This window comes from Aegilops tauschii, chromosome 5 (genome assembly GCF_002575655.3).
Source record: "Aegilops tauschii subsp. strangulata cultivar AL8/78 chromosome 5, Aet v6.0, whole genome shotgun sequence".
Taxonomy (NCBI): domain Eukaryota; kingdom Viridiplantae; phylum Streptophyta; class Magnoliopsida; order Poales; family Poaceae; genus Aegilops; species Aegilops tauschii.
In genome coordinates, this window is record NC_053039.3 from 139323244 (window position 1) to 139338276 (window position 15033).

At 42.1% G+C, this 15033-nt stretch overlaps 2 protein-coding genes across 4 annotated transcripts; one reads left to right on the forward strand and one right to left on the reverse strand.

Annotated features, from left to right (window-relative positions):
• Nucleotides 1-416: 416 nt before the first annotated feature.
• LOC109753776 (small ribosomal subunit protein uS14) lies at nt 417-2083 on the reverse strand. The gene is made up of 3 exons (XM_020312702.4): nt 1924-2083; nt 1188-1287; nt 417-615 (listed from the first exon to the last, which is right to left on the reverse strand). Exons 1-3 carry the CDS (start codon nt 1983-1985, stop codon nt 607-609), a joined length of 171 nt encoding a protein of 56 aa, XP_020168291.1. The 5' UTR covers nt 1986-2083; the 3' UTR covers nt 417-606.
• A 110-nt stretch (nt 2084-2193) lies between these two features.
• On the forward strand, nt 2194-14262 carry LOC109753757 (uncharacterized). 3 transcript variants are annotated; one of them, XR_006663806.2, is made up of 5 exons: nt 2245-2360; nt 2444-2637; nt 9692-9817; nt 13762-14034; nt 14131-14200. XR_006663806.2 is itself a non-coding variant. In XM_040389100.3 (4 exons), the coding sequence occupies exons 1-4, from the start codon at nt 2307-2309 to the stop codon at nt 13940-13942; spliced, it is 549 nt and encodes a 182-aa protein (XP_040245034.1). In that variant the 5' UTR covers nt 2194-2306; the 3' UTR covers nt 13943-14262. The 3 variants fall into 3 exon arrangements, 2 of the variants coding, with proteins under 2 accessions (XP_040245034.1, XP_040245032.1); XM_040389100.3 differs by having other exon boundaries at nt 2194-2354; nt 13762-14262; XM_040389098.3 differs by having other exon boundaries at nt 13762-14262.
• The last annotated feature ends 771 nt before the right edge of the window (nt 14263-15033 follow it).

The window sequence follows — 15033 nt, forward strand, 5'->3', positions numbered from 1 at the left end:
TAGTTGACTTAAATTTGTCTAAATAAGAATGTATCTATACTTGTTTAGTGTCTAGATACATCTGTATCTAGATAAATATGAGTCAAAGTAATATGGAACGGAGGGAGTAGATACCTACGGTACTTCACGGTTGTACGGTTCATCGATTCAGTCCTTCATGTGCTTCCATAATTTTACCTATGGTACTTCACGGTTGTACGGTGCATCGATTCAGTCCTTCATGTGCTTCCATAATTTTTATAGAGCGTCTTCCATAAGCGTTTTAAAGGCCACTTTATGCAACAACAGATAGAAATGAAATAAGCATATTTGCTGGGTTGCTGGTCTGTTACAGCCATTGACCCAATACGTTCTAATAAAAAAACAAGTTACTTATAACTACCAATGGCAATGAGAGGGGACAAACACAGTCAACAGAATGATAAAGACTTCTCCATGGGTAATTAACTCATGTTCAACAATTACATCATTCAGTATCCATCAAAACATAAAGCCACTCTCGGAGTACAGAGCAAACATTACTGGAATTGTAATTAAGCCTTCTATTAAGTGCTCCATTCCTTCAACCCTGATCAGCATCACTTCAGGGTAGCAGGACCAGGTGAATTAACGGTACTGCAACAAAAGAAAATAATCCAATAATTAGAACAATAGTTCTGCACAAACGATATGTCTAACTACAAATTTTGATATACATGTTTTATTCTAGAATAGGAAGGCTAGATGCAAAGAAACAACGCTGCATAAGAACATCAAGACAACTGTATCAAAGCTTGGCTATTATGTTATCTGAATCATATTAACCAATTTCAGAAATTGCCAGGCCACAATAACAGCATACCACTAGTGAATTGTCAGACTCATAACTACATCTTTAATGTAATGAAATGCCAGCAAAGCACATCTCAATACAGAAGCTGCAAAGTAAATGAGTCAACCATAGAGAACAATGGAGCACATCAATTTGTTAACCAATCATTTATCTCATTTGGATGTAGTCTAGGAATAGGTATCATCAAACACTAGAAGGCAATAAGGAATCACAAATCTAATGTATTAAGTCATATCTGACATTTGAAGCTGTTTACTTAAGGACTACATATAAATAGTAAGGGAATCATGACTGACAAAATAATAATATAATTTCAGATTGTTTCTGGTGCAACAATAATGTTCTTGTTGTATACCTTGATGAAGCCAATGTCCTTGGCGTTGCTGCGGAAACACTGCCTGCAGCACATCAGCCCATACTTCCTGATCAGTCCATGGGAGTTCCCACAGACCCGGCTACCAAAAATAACAAACTTGGGGTCAGTACAATCACTCGTAAGCATACTTGTTAATCACAATAACATCAGTGATCGAATGGTACGCCAGACAAGCCAGCACCACACGCTATTTCAGTTTGTTACCGCACAACACCGGAAATTAAACTTTGAGGCAATTCTAGCAATATTTTCCTAGTTCTAGTCGATTGTGAAGCCACTTGCACATCACAGCAAGCTCTGAATGGTTTGAGCAACATACTAACACCAAAACCCGTAACCTTTCGACCAATTAATCAGTACCTAACGACATCTAACTAAGTTAAGCAAAGAAGAGTTTAATCGCCATATGAAGCACGCCAGAATCAGATGATACAAGTTGCCAACGACATCAACAAAATACACATCATATGAAGATGGGAAAGCCTTTATCAATGCCACCTGACCACACCTAACACAGTTAAATATGACATGTGAGCAAGTAAGGTTTTAACCGCCATATGAAGCACGCCACGATCGAATAATATATGTAGCCAACTACATCGTCCAAGAGACAGATCCAGCCGAACAGTTGGTCTAGCAAGAGATATCTAGCCGCGGGAACGAACTAGGCATTTTAAGGAGATGGAGGGGATCGAGGCGGTGGCAGGAGTATTACCAGACGCGGGAGCCGGGCCCGTAGTTCTTGGGGTGGGAGTTCCAGACGTTGGAGTGCCCCATCTTCTTGTTCGCCTTCCGCCTGCCGCCGCCGGTTGCTAGGATGCGCGTGGGAGAATGAAAGGGTAGTTGGCGGCGGTGCGAGCGGGAGAGGCTTATATAGGGAGACGCCGGTAAACCCTAAGCCAAGGGCACGGGTTGGATTGGGCCCAGGCCGACACTTAGCCCCGTATACGGGCTTAAAGGGCCTTTTTGTTGGGCCCAGCCAATCATGAGCATTTGGGCCTCAGATATATGTGCTGTAGCTGCACGACTCGCCGTGGCCCGTGAGACTCGTCGGGAAAAAAAAATCGTCGTCTCCTCCTCCACTCCGACTCGCCGAGGATGTCTTCCACCGCCGGAGCCGGAGAGCACTCGTCTTCATCCCGACCTGTCCGTGTGAACGACGCAGCCCCTACCTACCGTCTCTGTGTTGTTTCTTACACTCCACTGACTTGTCCTCGAATGTTTCGTCGTCGCAGGGGAAGGAGAGAGAGGAAGGTGCCGACGATAGCAACCGCAAGGTGGACGATGAGGGAGATCTGAGCCTGGAACTCTATGGAGCCGAGGCGGGGTGGGTTGAGGCGCGGACCAGCTGCCCGCACCTCCCTGCCATGCCCGCCGCCAGCGCCGACGAACTCGCGCGCGTTCCCGCGCCTGATTCCCAGTGCTCTAGGTTTGTCTCACCATCCTTTTCGAGTTTGGTGTCTCGCGATCCTGGGCCTGACATGCGGATTGTTAGGGTTCTTATCTGCTGCTTGATGCTCTCCCCTTGGGCTAGGTTTTTTTTTTCTCCCTATTACTATTGGCCTCTTGAGTTCTAGTTCAAGGTGGCACTGTTTGGCTGAATCCCTAGTTCCCAGACTTCAGTTATGGTGAAATATGACTAGATAACTTAAATTGACAAGGAAAAGGGATTGATACTTGATGACAATGCGATTGATTGGTACTAAGTTGTCACTCGAAAGTGTTATGGCAACTTGGCAAGTCATATATATGCATGGTTGACATCACAGCTTTCGTTAACGAAAGTGTGCAAAGGGTGTGAGTTGCCACCAAGGTTTGGTGACAAGAATATCACCCTCTGTCCCATAGCATTCCGATGCTCTGCTCTAGTACTGGGTGTGTAGTATGTCTCAGGAAATGGTTGAGTAACTAGATGATTTTGAAATGAGTAGTTGCACTGCTGATTAGTTAGATTAGAATTCAAAGATCATTCTCTTTTCGGTTAAATGTGGACCATGGATGTCACATGAGGTCACTGGTTTAGCTAAAGAAATCAAGTCATGCTGATGAGGAACACTAGATTAGAAGAAAGAAAACACATGCCAGATCTGTTTGGCTACTTCTAGATGCTTCCACTCTAGTGTAGTATTTCTTTCCTTTTCTTTTCTATCCTACCTACTGTTTTCTAGAGTCTTCTAGTTGTGAGTAGCTATGAGTAGAATGGTGAAACTACATAATGTTTTCTAGAGTATTCCAGCTATAAGTAGAAGTATGTGAAGGCTTCCCAAAGCCCTATAAATAGAGGTCCTCGCCTCTACTTTGGAGGCAGACTATGTACCCCTACCTATAATAGAACTTGTTGTTCTTATCTAAGATCTTGGAGTAGATCTTGTGCCCTAGGAGTTCTGGATTGAACTCTTGCTGCCCTATCAACCTACATTCGCCTCTAGAGCGATATCTAGCGCAGCACGTTGAAGCTGTTCCTTCAACACTTGTGCTGTACACATTGTAGCAGCAAGGTGGAGTTGCTCCTCCACAAACTTTGTGCTGCTTCAGGTGGTATCAGAGCCTTGTTGACCCATACTAGTTCTTGCTGTCCTCTTCGAGAGTAAGTTGCAGCAAGCAATGGAGCAATTGGAGAAGAGGATGGATGCTGCTGAACAACAAATCAAAGAGCTGCGTGAAGATCTTAATAGGAGATTTGACCAGCTGGTTGAGATGATAAGAAAGGGTGTCCCCCCTGCTACCAATGAAGGAGATTCATCTAAAGAAGAGGAAGATGTTCATCAAGGAAGAAGGAGAGGTAATCTTGGAGCAAGACCGCCACGACAACATGTTGTTCAACGTGCTTCAAGAAGGCCAATTTATGTTGAGGCTTCTGAAGGTGAAGAATATGATGATGCCCTTGAAGAGCCAAATCTCTACGCATATCGGAGAGCACCCAACCCTACATATGCAAGAGATACATACAAGGTGAAAGCCGAGATCCCAAGTTTTAATGAAAATGTTGACATTGAAGGGTGCCTGGATTGGTTATATGAAGTGGAGACTTTCTTTGAGGTCATGGAGGTTCCGGAAGATCGTAGAGTTCCTTTGGTCGCATACAAACTGAAAGGAGGAGCCAGTGCATGGTGGCATCGCGTTCAAGAGGAGCGCAGGCTCAGAGGAGAACCTCATATTAGAACTTGGCGACAAATGAAAGGCCTCTTGAAAGGGAGATTTTTGCCCGCTGATTATGACCAGATCCTATTTATCCAATTTCAAAATTGTGCTCAAGGAAATAGGACTGTTTCAGATTACACGGAGGAGTTTCTAAGGCTACAAGCGAGGTGCAACCTTGCTGAAACTGAAGAGCAACAAGTTGCAAGGTACATCAATGGTCTCAATGATGCTATTCAAGATCGATTGATGATGCAACAAATCTGGTCCGTTGATCAAGCACAAGCTCTAGCCTTAAAGGCCGAGAGGTTTGTGAGGATGAGAAAGACAACTAAGGCTCCATATCCTCCATATCCTCATACCGAAGGCTCATCTAGGAGCCAACCTAATAGAGTGGAAGAAAAGACCACTCCACCAAAGACAAAACAGCCCATCCCGAAGCAAACTAGAGGCAAGGGTAAGGCAAATGAAGGCCCAAAGTGCTATAAATGTGATAAAGAGGGACACATATCCAGCGGCTGCCCACTAAGGAAATTTGTTAACACGACTATCCATGATGGTGAAAGCGATGAGGAAGAATACGAATCTGAAGATGTAGACGGACAAGAGGTTTGTCAAGAAGAAGGTGAAGAGGTGGTATGTGTGATCCAGCGTGTCCTATGTTCCACACCACAACTCGATGACACACAACGGAAGAAAATATTTGAGAGCAAATGCACGGTGAATGGCAAGGTATGCAAACTAGTGATTGATAGTTGCAGCTGCGAGAATCTTATCTCCCAGAAGTTGGTGGACCATTTAAAGCTTGAAACCCATGATCATCCAAATCCCTACACTATTGGATGGATCAAGAAAGGAGTGAATATGAGGATCACCAAACAATGCAACCTGCCACTTTCTTTGGGTAAGCATTATCGCTCAAATGTGTTGTGTGATGTGGTTGACATGGATGCCAGCCATGTTCTTCTTGGGAGGCCTTGGCAATTTGATGTGGATACTACACACAAGGGCAAGGAAAATTCTTACTCTTTCATTTGGAACAAGAGAAGGATCATTATCTTACCAAACAAACCCGAAGGTAATACCTCTAAGGAGGAGGGGGAAACTATGTTAACTATCTCCCATACCTCTCATGAGTTTATGGAAGACTTGAGGGAGGCAGATTTGTGTGCTGCACTTGTTGTAAAGGGAGAAGAGCACCTGACTGTTGAAATTCCAGCAAAGGTACGTGGTTTATTGGCAGAATTTCAGAACATACTTGGGGAGCCACATGGCTTGCCACCGATGAGAGGAATTCAACATAGAATTGACTTAATTCCGGGAGCAAGTCTTCCTAATCTTCCACACTATCGAATGAGCCCAAAGGAGCATGGTATATTGAAGCAGAAAGTGGAGGAATTGTTGCAAAAGGGGCACATTCGAGAAAGTATTAGCCCATGTGTTGTGCCAGCCCTACTCGCGCCAAAGAAAGATGGATCTTGGCGCATGTGTACGGACAGTAGAGCCGTTAACAAGATCACCGTAAGGTATAGATTCCCTATTCCCCGTCTGGATGATATGTTGGATCAGCTTAGTGGAGCAAGAGTGTTCACAAAGCTAGATTTAAGAAGTGGATATCATCAAATCCGTATAAGACCTGGGGATGAATGGAAGACCGCCTTCAAGACAAAGGAAGGGTTGTTTGAATGGCTAGTCATGCCATTTGGACTCTCAAATGCACCAAGTACCTTTATGCACTTAATGAATCAAGTCCTTAGACCCTTCTTATCCCACTTTGTTGTGGTCTATTTCGATGACATCTTGATCTATAGCAAGGATGAGGATGAACACTTTGATCACATTCGGAAGGTGCTAGAAGTACTAAGGGAAAATGAGCTCTACGTCAACTTGAAGAAATGTGTTTTCCTGCAAACACAACTTCTTTTCCTAGGATTCGTCATAACATGTGACGGCATTCGTGTTGATGATTCTAAGGTTGAAGCAATCCGAGAATGGCCAACTCCTAAGACTAAGAAGCTTTCATGGCCTTGCAACTTTCTATAGGCGATTTGTTAATAATTTCAACACTATCATGGCACCAATTACCGAGTGTTTGAAGAAAGGAAAGTTCAAATGGGCAAAAGCAGCTGAAGCTAGCTTCAATGAGATTAAACAAAAGCTATCACAAGCTCCTGTCTTGGTACTACCTAATTTCAACAAGACTTTTGAGTTGGAGTGTGATGCAAGTGGAGTAGGCATTGGAGCTGTCCTATCTCAAGAAAGGAAGCCCATTGCTTTCTTTAGTGAGAAGTTAAGTGAAGTTAGACAGAAATGGAGTACCTATCAGCAAGAATTATACGCCGTTTTCAGAGCGTCGAAAACTTGGGAAGTCTATTTGCTGCCTAAAGAGTTCATTGTTTATAGCGACCATCAATCCTTGAAGCATTTTAGAAATCAAAAGCATGTTGACCGCATGCTAGCAAGATGGGCAGCATATCTTGAGAGGTTTAACTATCTCATCGTGCATAAATCTGGAATAACTAACAGAGTGGCCGATGCTTTGAGTCGTCGTGCATGCCTCTTGACTTCTTTTGAAGCTGAACTTTCGGGCATGGGTCAAATAAAGGAGTTGTATGAGGGTGACGAAGACTTTGGCCATGTTTGGGTAAAGCACGCAAGGGGCCAACCATTAGGTGATGACTATTTGATGCAAGATGGATATCTCTTCAAAAATGATCGTTTGTGCATTCCAAGAAGTTCTCTATGTGACAAGCTGGTTAGAGAGCTCCATTCAAGTGATCTTAGTGGCCATGTTGGACGGGACAAGACTATCGCTAACCTGGAAGCTCGCTACTTTTGGCCACAACTAAAGAGAGATGCTGGAAAGTTCGTTCAACGGTGCCCCGTATGTCAGACCTGCAAAGGCCAAGTCCAGAACACAGGGTTATACATGCCTTTGCCTGTTCCTGTTGCTCCATGGGAGGACATTTCTATGGACTTCGTCTTGGGCTTGCCAAGAACAAGACGAGGAAGTGATGCTGTATTTGTGGTCGTGGATAGATTCTCTAAGATGGCTCATTTCATCCCATGCCGCAAGACAACGGATGCTCATCATGTGGCAAACCTATTCTTTCGAGAAGTGGTCAGACTTCATGGAGTTCCAAGGTCCATTGTCTCAGACCGTGATAGCAAGTTTCTTGCTGCATTTTGGCTCACTTTGTGGAAGCAATTCAACACTGAATTGAAATTTTCTAGCACTGCTCATCCACAAACAGATGGACAAACGGAAGTGGTGAACAAGTTTTTGGGTAATCTGATCCGTTGCATTTGTGGAGAAAGAAAGGGGCAATGGGATTTGGCTTTATCTCTTGCAGAGTTCTCCTACAATAACTCCAAGCATAGATCCACATGAAGGAGCCCTTTTTCCATTGTCTACACTAAAGTTCCAACACATGTGGTGGACCTGGTGAAGCTGCCATCAAGGGGAAACTCAAAATCAGCATTGTCCTTTGCTGATAATTACACCGAGTTATTTGAAGAGATTCGCGGCGCTTTGGAAGCACAAAATCAGAAATACAAACAACTTGCTGATTGCAAAAAGAGGCCAAAATCATTCCAAGTCGGTGATAAGGTGATGGTCTACCTCCGAAAAGAGAGGCTGCCTTTAGGTGTTAAAGGGAAACTTAGGCAGCGAAGGTATGGGCCCTTCTCTATCATGAGGAAGATAAATGATAATGCTTATGTGATAGATCTTCCAAGTGACATGGGTATCTCCAACACTTTCAATGTTGCGGACTTGACTCTCTACCATCCAGAAGAAGCGCTCTATGAAGATAACTCGAGGGCGAGTTCCAAACAACCAGGGGAGAATGATGAGGAACACTAGATGAGAAGAAAGAAAACACATGCCAGATCTGTTTGGCTACTTCTAGATGCTTCCACTCTAGTGTAGTATTTCTTTCCTTTTCTTTTCTATCCTACCTACTGTTTTCTAGAGTCTTTAGTTGTGAGTAGCTATGAGTAGAATGGTGAAACTTACATAATGTTTTGAGTATTCCAGCTATAAGTGGAAGTATGTGAAGGCTTCCCAAAGCCCTATAAATAGAGGTCCTCGCCTCTACTTTGGAGGCAGACTATGTACCCCTACCTATAATAGAACTTGTTGTTCTTATCTAAGATCTTGGAGTAGATCTTGTGCCCTAGGAGTTCTGGATTGAACTCTTGCTGCCCTATCAACCTACATTCGCCTCTAGAGCGATATCTAGCGCAGCACGTTGAAGCTGTTCCTTCAACACTTGTGCTGTACACATTGTAGCAGCAAGGTGGAGTTGCTCCTCCACAAACTTTGTGCTGCTTCACATGCCCATAGAGGACATGCTTTGATTTATATATTTCCAGGCATTTGTGCCAGATGTGGAAGTGGTTCATTTATCACCAAGTTCAGGATGTGACAAAATTACCTTCATATTTATGAATGAGGGTTATTTAGATTACTAACTAGAAGCTTCACTTCATGATTTCTCCTTCGCATTATTCTCACTGTATCAACATATGGCTCATGTTGTTGTTATTCTTATTCTTGCATCAATTCCGGTATGCAATTCCTCTGTTTATTCGCAATATTTTTAGTAGTCAAAATCACTTCCAAGTGACAGAATGGAAATATGACTTTAAGATGTGATATTTCCAAAGAAAAAGAGTTGTTGGGTTTGCAAAATAGGATATCCTTTTATCAGGAAAACGTCATGGAGAGTGAGCTTGATTATCCCCTTTCTACGGTAGGTCCAAAATATGAGTTTCTTTGGTAGAATGATTGCTCAATGGGAAAGTTAGATGATTGGGATCTGTGGGTTTTGAAGATACTATTGGGTACATTCCTTAGTTGAAAGTTAGTAACAGGCTAATATCTAGTGAGCTGGTTAACAGCATGGCTTCCACTTCACTCTGTTCTGCAACCTAATGATTTATGTGGATTACACATGAAAAAGCACATCCCTATTGATACTTCTTATATGACTTCTATAACCAAAGCATGGTTTTCTGTGTCATTTCACCTGAAAATGCTGTTTACGATTTCATGATGCACCATAAAATTAATAGATTGCCAAACATTGTCTATGCGTATCTTCCTTGCATGCTTGTTGCTATAGCAACTGGTTGTTAATTGCCTATAAACACCAAAAGCAGTGTTAAGTTTTCCAATGAATTAAGTTAGCCTATGGCACAAGATAATGCATACCCCCTATCCTTGTATTGAATCTGAATGAACCTAATATGCTCGAATTTAGGACTAAACATAACTGTTGGATTTTATGTACTTCATATGTCCATGTCTTGTGTTTTCTTATGAGCATTTTTCCATGCAGATGTCATCACCCTTCTGAAAACTGGTTATGCTTGATCTGCAAAGATGTGCTGTGTAGTCGTTTTATCAACAAACACATGCTGTACCATTATCAAGAAACGGGCCATTGTATTGCCCTGAGCTTCAGGTAAATTGTTCAGCTTCCTTTTGCTTAACTTTCTCTTGGACTGCAGATAATTTTCATTGGCTGCATTTATGATCAGTGCTCTCCAGTTCCAGTAGTCAGTATGCCGTGTTCTTTTTGTTAGAGCAAAGTATGCCGTGTTCTACGTTCTAAATCTAACGGTCACCTATGCCAATGTGAAACGGTATTGTTGTGCGCTCACTATAGTACTCATGTCAATCAGCCAGCAGTGTTAATTGGAAAATAGAGATCAATGTCCTTGTTAAGTTGGGTTAATTGCTTTATAGATGTATTCAGTATATTAGAGATAAGTTTCCTTGTACTCTCAATGGGTTTTGTAGAGAGATTGGTTCTTAGGGATCATGTGAAGTCATCCTAGGATCATGTGAAGTCATCCTAAAAAGCACGGATACGGGGACACGGACATGGCGACACACATACGGGGAGTCGGGATACGGCATTTTCGAGAAACACCCATCAGGGACACGGCACGTATATATAAAAATATGCCATGTACTCCCTCCGTTCCTAAATATAAGACCTTTTAGTGATTCCAATATAGACTACATACGGAGCAAAATGAGTGAATCTACACTCTAAAATATGTCTATACTAGCAAGATGCCCATGCGTTGCACGGAAAATCAAGATGCATTTGTATGAGTACTTTATGTTGTGGGAGAAAAGGATGAACAAGAGAAGGCCTAATTTGCAAATGTGGAGAGGGTGTGGATATCTTTTTGCAAAATTGCCATAGTTTCCTTCCTATCCGTCAGATATAAATCGGACGGCCTATATTGCAGGATGGCAGGCACACCATCATCACCAACTCTGTTTTTTATAAGAGTAGAGATAGAGATACACCCGTATGTAGTCCATTGAAATCTCTAAAAGGGCTTATCTTTAGAAACGGAGGGAGTAATATAGAGTTAAAGACAAAAAATAAATGAGAAAGAGATACTGCCCCATTTGTTGTCTCCTATTTGAAGTGCTTGATTGAATCATCCAGACCGGATCCATGTCATTTCAACTTGCAAAACATATCAAACATTAGTCTAGTATTAGTATCAGTCTATTAGAGACATAAATCATAATAATATGAAGTGGTACTTAACAAACAGCAAAGAAGTTTGCTTACCCAATCTGCAATGCTAGCCCCCAATAGCATTAGGCTAGTCATAATGGGGAGTAACTTAGACTAGTAACATGCATATGTTACTAGTCTATGTTACTACCTCCATAGTGGGTAGTGTCATAGATGTGATAACATAGAGAGCTTTATTTATTACTTTGTAGACTCATTTTACATTGGGAACTGCTATGTGATGGTAACATATTATGTTACTCCATTTGCATCTCTCCTCACTAATTACTTGCCACATCATATTTTTTGCCTATGTGGCATGTATGTTACTACTTACGTTACTACCACTATGAGGCTAGTCATAGTGGGAGTAACTTAGCTAGTAACATAGCGCACTCCAAGAAAATTTTGCTTATGTGGCATGTAGTTAATGAGAGGTGGTAACATAATATGTTACTGTAACATAGCGGTTTCCAAGACAAGATGAGTCTACAAGCTAATAAATGAAGTCCTCTATGACACTAATACTATGTTACCTTGCACTATGAAGGTAGTAACTTAGACTAGTGTCATATGCATGACACTAGTATAAGTTACTCCCCACTATGACCAGCCTGAGCAGCCTTATAGTTTGGCAATCTCAAATTTCTCAAACTCCCAGCATGACACAATATTACAAATACAAACCAAAGAACCGGGCCATGACAAATTGACTACATCAGAAGTTAACAACATCAAATAGTCCACTACGATATTGGAGCTTATAAGGCTCAGGTGGCCACATAGCAAACAGTTCAAATGGCCATATTCTAACAATTCAAGAGTGCCTTACATAAATGATATAGAAACATAAATTAAATAAGCTCCTGGGCTGATGGCTGAAGCTTGACGGATAAAGAGACTCAAGTGAGAGAATCTATTATCTCCTCCTTCAAAGCTGGTTCATCAAGTGAAAAGATCTGCACCTTCAATCATACCCACACTACCAAAACTCTCAACTCCATCTCCCCCAATGTCCCACATTCTGCTTGGCACAGTTTGATATGCTAGAGAATTCCTTGAAAGCAGGCGGTGGTTGTTGTGTGTGAATGCCAAATCAGCACCTCGAGCAGGAGTAAGCTTGTTTCTTGCAGCGCTATGGATGAAGCCGTATGTACTCCAGTTCCTCTCGCAACAAGAGGGAGATGCCCGCTGCCCAAGTACCTTCAAGGCTAAAATTTTTTAACACCCTAGTGCTTTCTCAAATCAACCTAATCCCGTGGAGGATTTTTGGCGATTCAGCGAGATGAATCGCACCTCATGCAATGGATGTTAAGGTCGGTCAAGAGGGTATTAGCATGGCGCGTTGGATTGCGTGGGGGAGAAAAATGGACTCTGAGTGTAAGTTGTGACGACCCGATCTGGAGGGGGTCAAGATCGCACAGGGAAGGGGTAGGGAGGGGGAGGAGAGCAGGTGAGAATGAGATGAGCAGGAGGCAAGGAATAGAGTTCACGTGTTTCTCATTCAATACCGTTTGCAGTGTCACAAAGCACGCTTAAGAAGCCACTTGGCACACACCCCATTGGGCCACTTGTCTCCCAGGTTACAAGGCACAAGGCCTGATCGCCAATTGCTGCACGAGTCCAGCAAGTGCACTTCAGTCCGCTGAAGGTTCAGTAACCTGAACTGCTGGCATGATATCACTTTACTGGGCGACCGCTTGACCCTGCCACTGCTCCTGCTGCCTCACCGTGGTGCTACCTTTGCCCTTTATCCATCCTCCGGACTCCACTGCTCAAGGGCTGCATGAGGGGAGATGCAACAGTGGACAGCATCACAGAAGAGGCACAAAGCGAGAAGCATGTGGGTGGAGGTGGCAAGGCAGAGAACATCGGATCAGAAGAGACGGGGTGAGATGCTGAAAAGTATATATGCCAACGGGTTTAAGGGGACTTAGGTGCCTTAGGGCAAAGGCATTGTGGCATGAATACTCCGGCGAGTATTCCTAGCTGGGCTAGCCCAATTGGCTTCTGAACCTCTTTCTTTTTGTTGTTGTTTTGTGAAATTAGGATTTCTTGTGGCTATCTTAGCTATTGCACTATCTGATTCACGAACCTTATGGATTCATGTGCCCGGTCAATTTATGAATCGTAGATTCGAATTGCCAGCCTGAAAACTATGAAGAATCTATTGATGGCTACCTAAGTTCACATCATCGTACAATGCGAAGTGCTAGATCAGATATGCATGATTATAGCCTTTGCCACCAACAAACATAATATACTCTTGAAGTATGGTTATTAATCCTTTCATTTCTTTTGTAAGAATGGTTTATTCCTGTGTATATGTTCTGTAAGAAGAACTGCAGAAGTTACAGCATTTGCCAGTACTTCACTACACTGGTTTAACAGCTTTACTACTAGTCGTACCAGTAAACTCACTGCCTCAAAAAGAGAGTCCATGCGAAATGCAGTTCTCTCTGGTGGTACCTTTAAGCAATCAATTATTCATATGATTGTTTGCTGTTGAGTTAAACTAACTTGAGTTTAATGGTGGCAAAGTTGAAACCTGGCTAGTTGACTGAATATAAAGGAAATGTCAATACACCATAGTTTGCTACACATATTATTAGTGAAATACCTCCTGCTTTGAATAATATATAAAATACAGAAGCACGAAGATAGCTAAATATTGCTATAAATCTAAAATTATTGTTTCCGTATTATCATATTTTCATTTAGTTACTGAAGATCCTGTCATGTTCTGCCTTTCCCTCTTCTATCCTTGTTGTGAAGCAATCAAGCAATACAATTTAGTACTTCCTATTGCAGCATCTGCACATTATTTGATTGCTTTTACTCAGCATTGTTGTATCCCTTTTCAGTGATCTGTCAGTTTGGTGTTTTGCCTGTGACTCCTACCTAGATGCTCAATCCATTTTAGAACTGCGCCCAGTTTATGAAGTTGCACATCTGTTGAAATTTGGAGAAAGGCCCCCTTTTCGATCGCTTGAAGTACTGGATTTGAGCAGTGGACAAAATGGAGGTTCATCTTCAAGTTCCTAATGTGTGATCCTCTGTCAGTGAGTTTTTTTTTATCATGATGACAGTAGTCCATTGTGTAAGATGGAACTTGCTAAGCTCCAGCACAAATATAGGTCAGCTAATGGTCCTGTTCCTCGTTACTCCTGCCGAAGTACCTGTTAGGCGTGAAGCAAACTGATAATTTATAAGTCCTGTTTACCTTTGGACAGGATAAAGGCATTAAAATTGCCTTGATGTTGACATCCAGAAAAGTATTCAATTGCGATATATTTTTCTCCAGTGACTGATGTAATTTAAGCTTATCCACAAAGATATGAAAGTTTAGGTATGTGCCGTTTGACTTTTGATTCTCAGATAAGAGTTGTGTTCTGCTCACTAGTCTCTAATAGTGCATAGCTGTTGGCACTACAGGCTGACAGCTTGTTGTTGCCTACAAGACAGGAGGAATACTCAGTTGTAGAAACACAAAGCATAAAGAGCATGTATTTGACGAAGAAGCTATCTAATTGGCAAATGAACACTCAACAATGCCCGCTATGGCATGAGCTTGAGGAACTTAATATTTCTTGCTCAAATGTGTGCCAATGCACTGCTTATCGGTTCACATGAGAAAAGATTTGTGCTTTTTTCTATCGCTACAGGATATCCACTTCTAGAACTTATTTGACAAACTTGTCATTTTGTGATAAGCAGGAAAAGGAGATTTGATCCCTTTGCAAATTAAGCAAGTGGTGTGGTTAAATCATGTCATGAAAGTTGTCCTTTTGCAAGATGATTAAGATAAACTCATATTTTAAGTTAGTGTGATGCTATTTTTTATTCGTTGGTTGATAGTGATGTCACTTTGTGAGCTGCCTAACATTATAGACCCAATCAGACATAAAACAACACATGTCCTCTTTGGTTGCCATTCGTTTTTTTTTTGGTGAGAAACTCTTTGATTGCCATTCGTGTGCTTGGCAAATCTGGTGAACGGCTACTCAAGTTTGTGGTCTCATTTTCCTTAAAACATAATGATCCAAATTTGCATGCTATTGCTTGTTTGATCATCATTGCAGTTTATTTGTATTACATAGTCCTCTCAAATCTCAGATGTATTCCTCCCAAAATAG

Bases quoted from the DNA above. Each gene is read 5' to 3' on its own strand.
- LOC109753776 (XM_020312702.4), bottom strand. From the start codon at position 1,985: ATGGGGCACTCCAACGTCTGGAACTCCCACCCCAAGAACTACGGGCCC. The intron at 1,288-1,923 runs GTAATACTCCTG...TATTTTTGGTAG, and splicing joins GGGCCCGGCTCCCGCGTCTG to CCGGGTCTGTGGGAACTCCC.
- LOC109753757 (XM_040389098.3), top strand. From the start codon at position 2,307: ATGTCTTCCACCGCCGGAGCCGGAGAGCACTCGTCTTCATCCCGACCT. The intron at 2,361-2,443 runs GTGAACGACGCA...TCGTCGTCGCAG, and splicing joins CTTCATCCCGACCTGTCCGT to GGGAAGGAGAGAGAGGAAGG. The intron at 9,818-13,761 runs GTAAATTGTTCA...ATCCCTTTTCAG, and splicing joins TGTATTGCCCTGAGCTTCAG to TGATCTGTCAGTTTGGTGTT.